The sequence below is a fragment of the Lotus japonicus genome, chromosome 5 (assembly GCF_012489685.1).
Source record: "Lotus japonicus ecotype B-129 chromosome 5, LjGifu_v1.2".
Taxonomy (NCBI): domain Eukaryota; kingdom Viridiplantae; phylum Streptophyta; class Magnoliopsida; order Fabales; family Fabaceae; genus Lotus; species Lotus japonicus.
This window is the reverse complement of record NC_080045.1, coordinates 68053283-68069170: the sequence shown is the minus strand read 5'-3', so window position 1 is coordinate 68069170 and position 15888 is coordinate 68053283. Positions and strand designations below refer to the sequence as shown.

The window sequence follows — 15888 nt, the reverse complement described above, 5'->3', positions numbered from 1 at the left end:
ATATCAAAACAGTACATATTACAGCCAGTGTTAAGTAGTATAAACAGCAACATCAAGACGCAACCATAATCTACACTACACTTACTTTGGGATGAAGCCATTGAGTCTTTTTTTTATTACCCTCAGCCAATTGATAAACCGCCATAGCTCTATATAAAAAACTATCATCGAAGTAAGTTATACATTTTAGTGTAAAAGGACATAATAATATAGCGCCATAGCTCCACCAGGGGGATTTCACAATGGACTCTGGCATTCCCCCACTGTTCTGTTCTCCAATATTTTTCCGGCATTAATTAACTTCACATCTTTTACAGTTTTTGGGCCATACTCCTTGTCTTCAAAACAGAAACACAATCTTACATCTCATATATTGCTAAAATGTATGGCAAAATGTTTAGAGTGAGACCTCATAATATATTGAACCAAATTACACAAACATTTAAATGCATGGCTGTAAATATATTAGTATGTGAACACATATGATAAGGTCCATGAAAGGCATATGACATGGACACTTAGCTGCAAATAATACTCTAGAGAAACTAATAAGGAATAAAAACCAGTAAACTACCTTAATTTTTCAAAATTCATTTATGGATTTGAGAAAGTAATGTCATGTGGTAAGTGCACCAACACTTAGAAGGCATCAATCTTGAACCTCTCAAGGAGGAACAGGCAGACAGCATGGTATAAAAGAGAAGAAATATAAGTTTAGCTAACTACTTTTTAAGAGAGATATCTGATCTAACACATGTATTCTCCACAGGAGTCAATTCTGCTCGAGCCATGAACATCTACATCCTTGTGAGGCTCTCTAAGCAGAGTTTTTTCATACATAAGACTTGAACCCGACACCTTGCTCAAGGGGAATCAAGCATGTACCACTTGAACCAACAACTACCATTGGTTCAAAATATGACCTAATCAATTCAATTGGATCCTATAATATTAACACAAACACATCTTCTCTACTTTGCTTCACTTGCTACATTCCAGATCTTGTCAGCTTAGACTTTTTATACAATTTGTGAATCCCTAAAGAGTGCCTTTTTATGATGAAAATGTCTTTCTATTAATGCAAAGCCTACTCAATTTCTCTATGAAAGAAGGGAGCTAACTAAACTATGGTACAACACAAAGACATGCTCAAGTCTCAACACTTATGCACAAGAATCTGCAGGACATTATATCTCTGACACACTTAAAAGTCACAAGATTACATTAAATGAAAATTCTGTCTGTCTTTGATATAGCCAGCATACTGTTCATTCATTGCTCTCAATTCTGATCACAAGAATGAACTACATCCCTAGTGCATTATCACAAGCATGATCTGCAACCATATACTCAAATCAAGTCAATCATGACTTCTTCTATCTCAATATATCCCTTCTATATGTCAATACATCCACATAATGGTCCTTTACCTCCATGTGATTCACTCCACCCAACCACCAATCTTTCATAATTTGCAGCACAACGTTCACGAGTCATGATAAACGGGAAAACATAACACTTCCTCACATTGAGATATCTTAGTATTCATAAGAAGAGCAAAAAGATATGCAAAAAATTAAAGAAAGACAGCAAAAGCTAACCTTTCGGCCATTGAGCAAGAATACTTTCTTTCAGTGCTGCAATTCTAGTAGCAGCAGCAAAACTTTTGGGGCCAATATCCGACCCGTCACTCAATCGAAACTTGATCTCTAGTTGATCTTGGCTCTCCGCCATACTCAGCCGAATAAAGGAACCCGTTAAGTTTAGATATTGGTCGGCTTCAGTTAAACCTCAGAGCTCAAACTAAGAGTGGATCACTTCAGTTGAGTTTCAATCATGAATAGAAGGAATCAAATCAATGCATAACGCTCGAGTATTCTGCAAAATTTGATGCAAACAAAAAAGCTTGAGTCCTCCCAGTCACACTCTGTCCCTAAATAAAACAACATACAAAATCTGAAATAGTATAGTCCCAAACTAAGGAAACTACGAAAAGAGATGAAATGTTTTGATTAGAAAACCTGACATAAGAAAATGAATGAGGATATTGAGAATTAAAAAGCTTGGTCTATCAGAATAAAATGATTGAAATCCAACAAGTAATTCACAAAAGGAAACACCATGATCCATGACAAATTCAACACACCAACAAAGGAATCTTACACAGCTACAACAAAAACCAATCCAATACTCAAATGGACATGCATTAAATCACAAGTTTATCTTGAATTCCCAACTGGGTCACCTTCAAAGCCAGCAAAAAAAGTTTATAAATTAGAAAAAATAACACGCCTTGACTGCTTCTTTGAGCTGGTTCAATCACTGATCTGGGTGCCAATTGTGTCAATCAGAAAATGAAGTGAGTGATGTATTCTTCTTTTTCCAATAATTGATATCTCATCAGAGTCAATGAAAGGGGTAGGAAGCACTTAGCAGAGTGTTTCAGAGTTTTCAAAGACTCACAAAATCTATGGTGAATGATTCCATGTTTTCCATGTAATGAAATAGAAGGGGAATAGAACATGTTCTTCTCATCTCATCACAGCCCAAAAGGGTCAACTTTTTGGTGTCAGCAAGTGCATGTCTATGTCACCCCCACCCACATTCTTAACATCTCCGACATTACCATCCTACACTCCTACCGTTTCATCTGTAACCAGGTCACCGTTCACCTCACATGAACACTGCAAACTTCAAAACCCATATCAAACAATATGCTCCAATCCATGAAACAAAGAACAAGAAAGCAACGCACCTTAACGCAAGGAATCAAAGTGGACCACAGAGCTGCACGAGCGACGACGAGCGACTGCGGAACAACGGCGAGACTGAGAGAGAATGAGAGTGAGGTGAACGGTGAGCTAGCGACGGCGAACAACGGCGAAACAGGACCTGCACAACGCACAAGCGACGGCGAGCGACGGCGAGCAACGGCGAAAGAGGAGCAAGAGCGTAGGCGACTTAGGTTTTCAACGGTGAAAGAGGAAGAAAGCTTTGAAAGAATACTATTCTTTGTATCCCGTGTAAAAATTAAAAAAAAGAGTGATCTTTCACAACAGTTATAATAAAACAGATGTGAAAACTAAAAAACAGAGACTTTTCACATCGGTTATATTATAACCGATTATAACCGATATGAAAACTAAAGAAAAGATGGACTTTTTACATCGCTTATATTATAACCGATGTAAAAAGTATTTCATTAAAATTTCAAAAATGCCACCGCATTTAGCTTTCACATCGCTTATTCTAACAACCGTTGTAAAAAGTGTTTCCTAATTACTTTTCACATCAGACATATTTCCAATTGATGTGAAAACTATCATAAAAGTTCACTATAATTTCAATATTGCCACCGCGTTATCTTTTACATCAGGTAATTGATTAACCGATGTGAAAACCCTGATGTGAAAAGTCTTTTTTCTAGTAGTGTGAGGCAACCTTCTCTCACGTCGTCTTAACCAACCAAGGACAACAAAAAAATACAAATATGCGGTATCAAACGTATCCTTCATCATATCCACAAGTAGGTTACAATAAGTCACTTAAATTTAGAAGATGGAAACATGGTTTTTTGTTGTTGTTGCTAATTGTGAGGGAAAGCATGACTTTTTTATATATTTGTATTGGTTGTCATTACATCTCCACATGGTATTCTTAATTATATTATGAGATCCAAGTTGGAGTCATACAGTAGTTTCAGGCCCCGACGACTCAGGGCAAATATGTTTGTGCCCACATGCTTCAATAAAGCTAAATGGCATGACCACAAAAAATGAAATGTTACAACATGGCACATGCAAAACTACCACATGTGAGTTTGGCATTTATGTTAAGTTCAATGACGAAAAGATTAAGTGGAGATGAATATGCCTCTCAGTGCGAGCTAGAGATCTCTTCTTGTCGGCTAAAGCCTGCCTTGCATATTTTAGTTTCACAAACATCAAAAGATATGGCTAGAATGCTTGACACAGTTAGGGCAGTCAAGGGTCTCTACATCTTCAACAGGAACTCAGTTACAGCTAGTAATTCTGTCCCAGCCTCTGTAAATTCATCCTCTACTCAAAGTCTAGTTAGTAGTTTTGAGTCAAATGCACACAATTTGTGGCATTATAGGTTAGGTCATCCCTCACTTGTTAAGGGTCATTCAATAAATGAGCTATTTCCATATGTACATTGTAGTAAAGCTCATGTTTGTGATGTTTGTCCTGTAGCTAAGCAAAAACGATTGAGTTTTCCACTCAGTACCACTGTATCTACCACTATTTTCCAATTAATACATGTTGATATTTGGGGCCCAGTTTCTGTTATGTCTTTGCATGGCTTTTCTTATTTTTTGACTATAGTAGATGACTATTCAAGATACACTTGGGTTTATTTACTAAAGTCAAAAGCAGAAGTTAAAACCCTTGTTCAGGATTTCTGTGCTATGGTAGTTAATCAATTTGAAACCACTGTGAAAGTCATTAGAAGTGACAATGGGAAAGAATTTGCATTGAGTCACTTTTATGCTGAGAAAGGTATAATTCATCAAACCTCTTGTGTTGAAACCCCTCAACAAAATTCAATTGTTGAGAGGAAACATCAACACATTCTCAATGTGGCTCGTGCATTGTTATTTCAAGCCCACCTTCCTAAAATCTTCTGGGCTCATGCTATTGCCCATGCTATTTTCCTCATAAATAGATTACCTACACCTGTGTTAGATAATAAATGTCCTTTTCAGCTACTCTATAAAGTGTTACCAGATTTGTCTCATTTAAAGGTCTTTGGATCCCTTTGTTTTGCTTCAACCCTTGCTAGCCACAGAACAAAGTTTGACCCTCGAGCCCACAAATGTGTTTTCCTCGGGTTCAAGTCAGGAACCAAAGGATACTTAGTATATGATCTCCAAACTCACAACATTTCCATCTCCAGAAATGTAGTATTTCATGAGAACATATTTCCTTATTATGCAAAGTCTCCTATTGACAATACATCTCAGTCCCATGACTTTCCTCAGCCAACATTTTCAGCAAATGATATTTTTGATTACATACTCCCTGCTCCACCTGAACCAAATATGCCATCACCAGCTCCTATCTCAGGATTCTCTGCAGATCCTTCTCAAGCTATTACCCAAAGGGTTTCTCATAGAGTAAGAAAACCACCCTCTTACTTACAGGATTATCACTGTACTCTGACTGCCTCTACAGCTGTGCCATCCATACCATCAAGCAAAGGTACATCCTATCCCCTGTCCAAAGTCTTATCCTATAATAACCTGACTCCTTCTTACCATAGTTTTGTCATGAACATCACTACTGCTATTGAGCCTACAAGATACACAGAAGCAGTAAAGCATGAATGTTGGAGGAAGGCTATGGATCAAGAAATTGAGGCATTAGAGAGAAATCAGACTTGGATTCTTGTGGATAAACCTCCTGATAAAACACCAATTGGGTGTAAATGGGTTTACAGAATCAAGTATAAGCAAGATGGTACTATTGATAGATACAAGGCACGGTTAGTTGTGAAAGGCTATACCCAAATAGAAGGCATTGATTTCTTTGACACCTTCTCTCCTGTGGCCAAGATGACCACTCTTCGGGTCTTACTAGCTCTTGCATCATCCAACAACTGGTTTCTTCATCAGCTGGATGTAGATAATGCATTTTTACATGCCAGGCTAGATGAAGAAATATATATGTGCTTACCTCAAGGAATGCATACTGACAAATCAAATCAAGTTTGTCTTCTTCAGAAATCTCTTTATGGCCTCAAGCAAGCCAGTAGGCAGTGGTATACTACCCTATGTCAGGCTCTCCAAACACTGGGATTTACACAGAGCTCAGCTGATCATACACTATATATTAAGAAGACTGATGCAGGTTCATTCACAGCTCTATTGCTCTATGTTGATGATGTTTTATTAGCAGGCAATGATCTCAGTGAAATCCAGTTAGTCAAGCAATCTTTACACTCTCAATTTCGTATCAAGGATTTGGGTGAGGCTAAATTCTTCCTGGGCCTTGAAATTGCAAGATCAAAGGCTGGAATTGTTTTGAATCAGAGAAAATATGCTCTTGAATTGTTATCAGACTCAGGATTGCTAGGAAGCAAGCCTACTACTACTCCTATGGATAGCTCCCAGAAGCTAGGCACTGCATCAGGGACTCCTCTTACAGATATTGGCTCTTATAGAAGGCTTATTGGTAGATTGCTCTACCTTACAACTACCAGGCCTGATATTGCTTATGTGGTCAATCAATTGAGCCAATTCTTATCAGCTCCAACTGATGTTCATGAAGCTGCTGCTCAGCGGGTTCTTCGTTACATCAAACTTAATCCTGGCTGTGGTCTTTTTTACCCTGCTGATTCCTCCACTACTCTCACAGCATTTAGTGATTCTGACTGGGCAGGGTGTGTGGACACTCGCAAGTCTATCACAGGCTATTGTATGTTTCTGGGTTCTTCCTTGGTGTCATGGCGATCCAAGAAGCAAACTACCACTTCCCGATCATCCTGTGAAGCAGAATACCGGGCCATGGCAGCCACGGTTTGTGAGGTTCAATGGCTCAGTTACTTGTTGCATGATTTACAAGCTCAACCAACAGCACCTGTCTCCATGTTTTGTGATAATCAGTCTGCTATTCATATAGCACACAACCCAAGCTTTCATGAAAGAACAAAGCACATCGAGCTAGATTGTCACATAGTTCGCGAGAAGCTCAAACAAGGCCTTGTGCATCTTCTTCCGGTTGCTTCTTCCTTTCAGCTTGCGGATATCTTCACAAAACCATTGAGTCCAGCTCCTTTTCGTCACATTTTCTCCAAACTGGGATTGTTTAACATACACTCTCCAGTTTGCGGGGGGCTAATAGATAGTAAATAATAATAATACTAACCTTTCAGCTTTTACCTTAGTTTAGCTGGGTTAGTTAGGATTGGTTACTCAAGTTGGTTAGGTTAGTTAGCTGGTTAGTTAGCTAACTTTACTCTTTCACCCTCTGTATATAATCCTTATCCATTGTACATTGTATTCATTCAGTCATTCAGTGAATTGAATCAAGCACCGTTTCTGTTATCTCTCTCTTACCTTTCTCTGCAACTTCTCTGCAATTTCTTGTTAAACTTAAAATTGCAGGTTGTATTTTGAGTAGCAGCGATGCTTCGTGTATATGTTATTTGTTTGATCAGTAAATTTTATATTCCAAATTTGAGTCCCTAAATTTCTTAATTTTGCATTTTATCCCCCAACTATTAATATTTTTTAATTGTTTTTGAAATAAAAAAAATAAAAAAAACCTAAAATAAGATTTCAGAAACACTCAACCATAATAAAAAGAATTCATTAACCCTAAATCTTTTTAGCCCTTTTTGCTTCATCCAAGCTCTCTTCAGCCGCAGTTAGCCTCGTCGGTGGTGGTTCTAGCTAGCAGTGGCAGCTCCTTCCTTTGCTTCCACCACCGTACAAATAGTGCATATGCATACCTTTATCAAATATCCCGAATTCTCTCTATCTCTTACTTCTATCATATATCACATTAATTACTTCATTTTTTTCTTCCTTTTTTATCGTTCTAATTGTCTGTAGAATGTCTACAAATCATTTTTGTTTATTAATAATACACCAAATCATGAATATAAATTATAAGCCTCATCAGTGTTATGTCAACCTTGCACATGATCAGATAAACATTGTTGAGGACCCACTAACCATTAGGCTAGCTACTTGAGTGCATGTTGACATAGGATAAGAAACAATATATGTTTGTAAGTATCTCTATGTTTTTCTCGTGTTAGCTCTTTAGAGACATGAGTAGCTTTAATTTGTGGAAGATGATCGATCTTATGAAATAGAGTTCCTTCGCTTATTTTATCCTCAGAATTCACGCAATCAAAGCTCAAAAGATGAAGGTAAGATCCATTTTCAAGCATGCCTTGCAGAACCAAATTCGACTGTCTACATGCTCTTCTGAGTTGGTTAATATATGCAATCTCTGATCACTTTGCTGCAGTTACTTGGATGGATGCACAGAAAATTTCGCCAGAATAGCACTGAACCGTTTAAAGATCACTTGGTTATTGGTAAGTTATATATATGCTGCTGGCATAATACATTTTTTATGGGCCACCAAAAGTACATAATTAATTTAACTAACTGCATGTCTAACTAAATATTACATGACTTGATCATTGATGTATGTCACTACGTACCTTGAAATTATCAAGTTCACGAGAACTCTGAAATCAATTTAATTTAATGTGTGTATCACCATAAATAAATATTGGTATAGCCTATTAATAGTAAACTACCCAAGGTAGGACAATAATCTTGTAATTATCTTTCAGGGAAGGCAGGACATGAAATTGATGAACGCAGTTACCATCTGAAACCGAACTTTGGGAGCAAACATGTCCAACAAATTGAGAAAGAGCACAGCCTTAGAAAATCTTTCAGTGGTCAGGAAGCTGCAGATGCAAGAGTAGAAGATGATGAGTACGTGTATGAGGAAGATGGTGCTATGTATGAGCTTTTCCATGGGTTCCTCGCAATTGGAACTCTTGGGCTTGGGTGCAGTACTGATCCATCAGCAACACCAACATTTGGCAATATCTGTGTTGAGAATATAATTACTGAAAAGGAAGATGAAGTGACTGAGAATGAATTGAAGCTGATCAATGATGAGCTCGAGAAAGTTCTTGGAGATGATGAGTGTATTAATTCTGCCAGAAATAGCCATGTAAGTAGCAGTACTGCAGGGAGAAGTAGTCATGGAAGCATGATATCATTGAGCGGAAAGCCAATGAATATGATGGAAGGTAATTCTGGTAATATTGGAACTTCTTCAATTTGTCCACTTCAGGGTTATCTTTTTGGATCAGCTTCCATTGAATTACCAAAAGTAGTACCAGCAAAGAGTAGGACATCACTTGGGGAGCTATTTCAGAGAAGCAAACTAGCAGACCAGGAGATTAATGAAAAGGGTGATAAAATCAGTGAAAAAGAAGATAAATCTGCCCTGCATCTGGTAAGAAAGAAGCTAAAAAAAAAAATATTGCTCCATACTTGTTCCCGAAACTCCTCCTCAAATAACGGTGGACCTGTTGATTCAGCTAATTCAGCAGACACAAAATTGCGTAAGGTACGTACATACACTTGTAAATTCCATAATAATGTGATATTCGATCGTTATGGTTCTTCTAGTCATTGAATAATTTGTGGTCGGGTTGTAGATTCTCCATATGTTCCACAGGAAAGTTCACCCTGAAAATTCAGCAGCTGAACCAAAGAATGAGTGTAAAAAGAAAACAATCAATGTGGACGGAGGCCATAACAAATTTGAAGCATTAGTTCCAAAGGAAAGCAACAAGAGCCAATCAAATCCAGTACTCCAGTTTAGCCTTGGCATTGAAGATTCATCAGAGAATAGGGAGCACTGGATCAAAACTGATTCGGATTGTAAGCAAGCACAACATTACTCTCGATACAGAACAGTACTCCAAATGGATTTCCATGAATATGCATGATAACAATTAAGGCCAATAGTTCCTTTTAATTTGAGTAATATGTGTGATACATGCCTATAAATACTGTACCTGGCTCAGATTTTGCTTTTTATAATTGCAGACTTGGTCTTGGAGCTCTAGCTAGGAGGCCGCAAAGGAAGAAATTGAGCTGTTTTTAAGCTATATCGTCCTCAGAAATTAATAATGTGTTAATTTGTAAGATTTTCTCTAATTTGCGATCGAGGAGCAAGTATTAAACATATTATATATCATTTGTATGTCAATTATATATGTATGTATGGTTTCAATCTGAAGCATCATTTTGCATGTGCAAGTACAACAGGAGAAACCATGTAGTGCGTGAATTTCAAAATTGAAACATCTTGTGTTTTTAAAACAGCTGAATCACCTCGCCAACCTATTCATCAATCTACTCTCTTATATATTAGAATGGTGATAATTTAATTCATCATACAAAGGTGATGTAACATAAGATTGTAACGTATAAGCTACTCAAAGACATTTAATTTAAGGGTTAAATAAGTTTTTCGTTCTTGAACTTTGAGCGAGTTTTGATTTTTATCAATTGCCGGAAAATCTTCCGAAATACACCCTCAAACTTCGGGAAATAGCTGGGGTTGGTCCTCACCAAAAAAAGAACTCCGATGACTTGCCAGGAGTGCGACGACAGGACGACACGCCATGTGTTTCATTAAGGGACCAAAACCAATTTTTTTAAAACAATGGAGACCTAATCCAAATTTCTTAACAGTAATGATATATACACACCTCATTTTTAAAACACTTCATTTCCACCTTTTTTTGTTTCTATCTCTCTCCTCTTATCATCTATCACATCCCATACTTTCTCTCTCTTACTTTTTTCTTTCTTCCTATCTCTCTCCCCATTCCACCTCTTACACCTCAAAGAGAGGTGTGTATGTAACATTATTCATTTCTTAATTAAATTTTTTAATCAAAATCTTTTTATCCTTAATATCTCATCATTGATTGAAGCGAAAAATATAATAGAATGAGGGAAGGGTTCCCCATCTCGACAGCTTCCAAAAGAAGGTTATTGACCGGTAATGCGACTTGCAGAAGACTCCCTACTGCGGAGCAACATTCCAAGTGACATTTTAATGATAATTGAAGTTTGGACCGACAACACACTTTACCGCACACTTTCCCCCAACCGCACTCATATCATAATGTTATCTCTAACTTAAGCTTAATTAAAAATTTCTTTAAAAAAGGCTTAATTAATTTTAATAATAAAAAAATAAAAAAATGTGAGTTTCAGTGAAAGTCGGAAATGATCTAGATGTAACCTTTTTTCCGAAGAAAAATAAAAAGTGTAGACTTTTACCTTTGGAAAGTTTAAGTTGTGAAAGTGTAATTGATTATATTTAATTTTTTAGAATTATGAAAATTGAAGCTAATTTTAAAAATAATATTATAGTAATACTCCCCAGGTGAGGTGGCAGTAGCGCAGGCCCAAGTTAACATGGTTGGGTTGGTGATACAGGCCCAAGGTATAGGGAGTTGAAAGGGCAGGGAAGAGGGAAGAGGGAAGAGGGAAGAAGAATAGAGGAGAGGAGAGGCTATGCCGAAGAGAACAACTCACACATACTCAAGCGAGGATGCAGCTCCGGAGGGTCCTCACTCTGATCTCTTTGTCTATTATTGCAAACACTGCGGATCCCATGTGCTCATAACTGGTATAGGGTATTGTTACGTTTGATTTCAATTTCTTCAGTTTCAATTTCTCAATTTCAATTTCAATTTCAATTTCTCAACACCACACAGATACCCAGTTACAGAAAATGCCCAGAAGAAAAACCGACAGATCTTACGTCCTGGACAAGACCAAACATCTTGCCAGATTCAACATTCACGAAGCAGGCAAAGTTGTCTTAAAGCGACCCCAAGGCAAGGTCGAGAAACAATTCCGCATGAACTGCATCGGCTGTGCCCTCTTTGTTTGCTATCGCGCTGAACACGACTTCGATTCTTCCTCTTTCATATATGTCCTTGACGGTGCCCTCAGCACTGTTGCTGCTGAAACCAACCCTCAGGATGCTCCCGTCCCTCCCTGTATATCCCACCTTGAAGGTGGACTTGTTCAGGTTGCTATAGAAGTCGACGATCGTGCACAACGTTCCGCAATCACCCGTTAGTGTAACTCTCTCTTTTCCTTCCATTTATTCTTATCTTAGCTGCTTCACTTCATGTTTCTGCCTGCACCCATAGTGAACAGTGATAGATAGCACAATAGTTAGAGCTTGAATTTGATCATTGTACATGATTCATTCTTGATAATATATTATAGGCTTAATTGCACTTTTGGTCCCCCAACTTTGGCCTTCCTGCGAAAATCGTCCCCAAACTTCAAAATTAGCAAAAAATGACCCTGAAGTTTATACACGATTGCACTTTTGGTTTTCCGTCCAACTTCCGTCCAAAACCTAACAGATTGCTGACGTGGTATTATTTAATAATATTTTAATTAAGAAATAGAATTTTTTTAATTTTTGGGACTAGTGACAGAGATAATCCGTTACAACATTACAGTGAGCATTTTCATCAACCTCTTTCCCTAAGATTTTCATCACCTTCATCCTCAAACCAGAAAACCTCAATTGCACCATACTAGACTTGCCCAAAACTCAAACCAGAAGCAGGAGATGAATAAAGCCCCAATTCCCTCAACCAAATCCCTAAAGTGTCAATCAGATAGAGATGAAAGAGGAACTACAAATCCAAAATCCAATAACAGAATGGATCTCTGCTCGAGCCACTTCGTCACCTATGCTTCAACCTCCTTTTTATGATTTGGGTCTAGATTTGTTTGGATTGGCTTCGTCTTCTGTTTGATTTGGCTTCATGGGTTGGGGCTTGGATTTGAGAAGGAAGAAAGAGGGCCAGACACCTTAGATCTGTGTGTGTGAAAGATGGGTTTTGGGGGGTTTTAGAGGAGCTGGTGGTGGTGTTCGGTGAGGGGGGGTGGCGGTGGTGGTGCTGCTGGGAGGGGGGTTTGATGAAGATGAACAATAATTGATGAAAATGGAGATGGGGATGGTTTTAATTTTAGTAGTTACAAATTTTCTGGATTTGTACTGATGAAGATGGAGAAAGTGTGGAATGAGGAGGGGAGGAGGAGTGGTGGGTATAGAGTGGGGGACTAAAAATGCAACTGACTAATAGTTATTTAATTAAAAAATTATTTTTTTAAGTTAAAATTAATTTAGAAATGTCATGTCATCATTTTCAGTTAGATTTTGGACGGAAGTTGGACGGAAAACCAATTTTGCAACCGGGTGTAAACTTCAGGGTCGTTTTTTGCTAATTTTGAAGTTTGGGGACGATTTTCGCAGAAAGGCCAAAGTTGGAGGACTAAAAGTGCAATTAAGCCTATATTATATTATGTTATCATATCATTCAATCTATGTACAAATTAAGCTATAAGTTAGTTAGACTTTTTTCATCTATAATAAACTTATATTCTGTTTTTTGTGTCAGGAGTAAATGCAGATGATGTTCGGGTCACCGTAGCTGCTCCCGCTGCTCGTGGAGAAGCTAACAATGAACTTTTGGAATTTATGGGAAAAGTATATTTCTATCCTCTTTGTTTCTCTTTTGTGTGAGCGGTGAGCTTTCTGCTCAACGTTAAGGATATTCCTTGTGACGCCATAGTAGTGGGATCTTGTCGCGTAAACAACCTCTTTGTTCATAAGAGCAAGGTTGCCTGCAAATTATCCTCCCTCAATTCCCTTGTGCATCTGGCATCATGTCTCTTTGCTCCATCTTCTTCCTCTGGCCAAAGACAGTTAGCACTAACAACAAATGACTACGCTTTTTTGACACAGGTTTTGGGTTTAAGATTGAGTCAAATGACTCTTCAGAGAGGATGGAATAATAAGTCAAAGCTTCTTGTGGTGAGTTGCATCACTCTCTAGCTTACCTTCAAATTAAGCATCCACATTCATATAAATTTGCATTAGAGGAAAAACCAAAAATATTTCTAGTTCTCTATGATATGATGTACCATGTTTAATCAATTCTCACCATGGACCACCGTTTCAGGTGGAGGATCTGACTGCTAGACAAGTTTATGAAAAACTTTTGGAGGCTGTGCAACCTTAATGCTGTTGTTTTAGCGTTTATTATGCATTGTGATCTGGCTTCTGTGACGTGAAGATTCTTGTGCAAATGAATACATTAAAAATGAGTTTAAGGTTTGAATTTCGTTCAGAGGATATGGACAAGGTGCACCCCTGACCGTGATATTGGGGATCTATTAGACAAACTATTTCTATAATCGTTCATCAATCAGCAACTGAGTTGTTGAACCAAAATGAGATGTATGTTAATGTGTAAAACTGTTAAAAAGCTACATTGTTGAAAAACCTTGATGTCTGTCACCAACTGACTACATGTTAACAGCTGGTTCGATAGTTGATCAAATGCTAAATGGTGGTAGCATTTGTTAATTACGAGTTTTTATATCTCTTTGAAGATATTGAGCCTCTTTGGTTCTCCTTATTATTCAGTTTTCGTTGAAGATAAGTGTTACCATACATCCTAACTTGTGCCACATTGTTTGTGTTTTAGATTAGTATGTGTTTTTAAACTTTAAAAAACTTGTTTACAAAAAAGTATGAATTAAAGGTCCAGATTTTTCACATGATCATGTTATGTGAAATAACACATGAGGGGATCCAAATCTGACATGATCATGTGAGATTAACGCATGAGGGGATCCAAATTCGACATGGTCATGTGAGATTAATAAATGAGATGATCCAAATTCGATTATCGATACTTTTCTTCAAAATGTTTTATAAGATTGTACCAAAAAAAGTGTTTTATAAGATTTTTTTTTCATTTTGAAAACTCCATTTTTTTCATTATATCTAGAGTAAAATACACTCACCCCCTCAAGATTTGCAAGAATGACACTCCACCTCATTTTTTTAAAAAATCTACACTCCACCCCATTTTTTATAAAGGCAAATTTTAGTGACGAAAACAAATTCCTCACTACTAAAAACTAATTACTAATTAGTAAAAATTTAAATAAATTTAATGCATATACACTATCATACATTAATTTATGAAAATAATTTTACTGAATTAAATTTAAAAAAACCATTCACTCTGTCTGTTAAGTCCACGTCCCATCTATCTCCAAATCATATTTCTCACCACAAACGGCCACCACCAAGCCTTTACTCCCTTTAACACGGCTCCACTGTCCCACAATGTGAAACCCCATGGCACCTCCATGCCTCAAAGTTTTGTTGCAACCTGAACCCCAGAACGTGAATCGCACATCCCTAAAGCCACTTGTTCAACTACTTCTTGTGAATTTCACCCCTTGAAGTTGTGAGCGAACGCTCTGTTGGTCTTAGATATTGTTGGATTTTGTTAAAAACGATGCTCCACCGCCTCGTTGGGCTCTAATAACCTCAGATTCACTTCATATTTTCATAATTTTGTTTCTCTATTTTCTTCACCCATTTGTGTTGCTTTTTTGGCCTACAACCCAATTTTGAAAATTGGAGGTATAAAGAGATTATTTTGATTAAAATTGAATTATTACCAAATATGAAAACACAAGCATGTTTCACTATGTTCGAGATATGGTTTGTAAATCGGGCAGGTGTGCTATTGCATAATTTGCATTATGAATTTACGGAGGAAAAACGCGATTGAGAGAATGAGGAGGATTGTGATGTTTTCATTTTTAAATTTATTGGATTATATTGATTTTTTTTTTGAAATTATTGATTAACAATTTAAATAATAACTAATTATTAATGAAAAATATTTTTTGTCACTAAATTTGCCTCTATATAAAATGGGGTGGGATGTAGATTTTAGATAAGAATGGGGTGGAGTGTAATTCTAACAAACCTTAAGGGGGGTGAGTGTACTTTACTCTTATATTTATTATCTTATATTGATTTTATCAATTCTATTTGTAAAAGTGATGTATTATTATTAAATCTAAATAACATTTATATTTCTTAAATTTACTTTTACACATCATTTCTAAAATGTATTCATTTTTCTAAACTTAGTTTTATCAAAATTTTATTCTTTTCCAACTCATAATTAAAAAAATAAGATAGAGGGCTAAGAATATTGTCTCTAATACACCGTATTTAACACTCTTGTCAGATAATTCATGCAGGTTTGTATTCTCTAATACACCCTATTATTTAACACTCTTATAAGATAATAATTTTGATAGTAATTATTAAAAAAGCTAGGAAGTTTATAGGAGATGATGGGAGGGAGTTGTGAAATTTGATTTGAGTAATGATAGGTGGTGAATTCTCTTGTCCCGAGATTTTTTTTTTTGGTGTGATACCCACATTAGGTGGTTAT

At 36.9% G+C, this 15888-nt stretch overlaps 2 protein-coding genes across 2 annotated transcripts; both read left to right on the top strand.

The window, feature by feature from the left end:
* The first annotated feature begins 7782 nt into the window (after positions 1-7782).
* Positions 7783-9829, top strand: LOC130720317 (protein LAZY 1-like). Its single transcript, XM_057570946.1, has 5 exons — positions 7783-7899; positions 8001-8070; positions 8335-9128; positions 9220-9445; positions 9614-9829. The coding sequence occupies exons 1-5, from the start codon at positions 7894-7896 to the stop codon at positions 9631-9633; spliced, it is 1116 nt and encodes a 371-aa protein (XP_057426929.1). The 5' UTR covers positions 7783-7893; the 3' UTR covers positions 9634-9829.
* Positions 9830-10990: 1161 nt separating this feature from the next.
* Positions 10991-14014, top strand: LOC130717351 (UPF0235 protein At5g63440). The gene is made up of 5 exons (XM_057567554.1): positions 10991-11213; positions 11302-11667; positions 13015-13103; positions 13362-13430; positions 13579-14014. Exons 1-5 carry the CDS (start codon positions 11099-11101, stop codon positions 13636-13638), a joined length of 699 nt encoding a protein of 232 aa, XP_057423537.1. The 5' UTR covers positions 10991-11098; the 3' UTR covers positions 13639-14014.
* Positions 14015-15888: the final 1874 nt, after the last annotated feature.

Coding starts and splice junctions, on each gene's coding strand:
- LOC130720317 (XM_057570946.1), top strand. Junction 9,129..9,219: donor CAGACACAAAATTGCGTAAG/GTACGTACATAC, acceptor GTCGGGTTGTAG/ATTCTCCATATGTTCCACAG. Junction 9,446..9,613: donor GATCAAAACTGATTCGGATT/GTAAGCAAGCAC, acceptor TTATAATTGCAG/ACTTGGTCTTGGAGCTCTAG.
- LOC130717351 (XM_057567554.1), top strand. CDS start 11,099: ATGCCGAAGAGAACAACTCACACATACTCAAGCGAGGATGCAGCTCCG. Junction 11,668..13,014: donor ACAACGTTCCGCAATCACCC/GTTAGTGTAACT, acceptor TTTTTGTGTCAG/GAGTAAATGCAGATGATGTT. Junction 13,104..13,361: donor TTTTGGAATTTATGGGAAAA/GTATATTTCTAT, acceptor TTTTTGACACAG/GTTTTGGGTTTAAGATTGAG.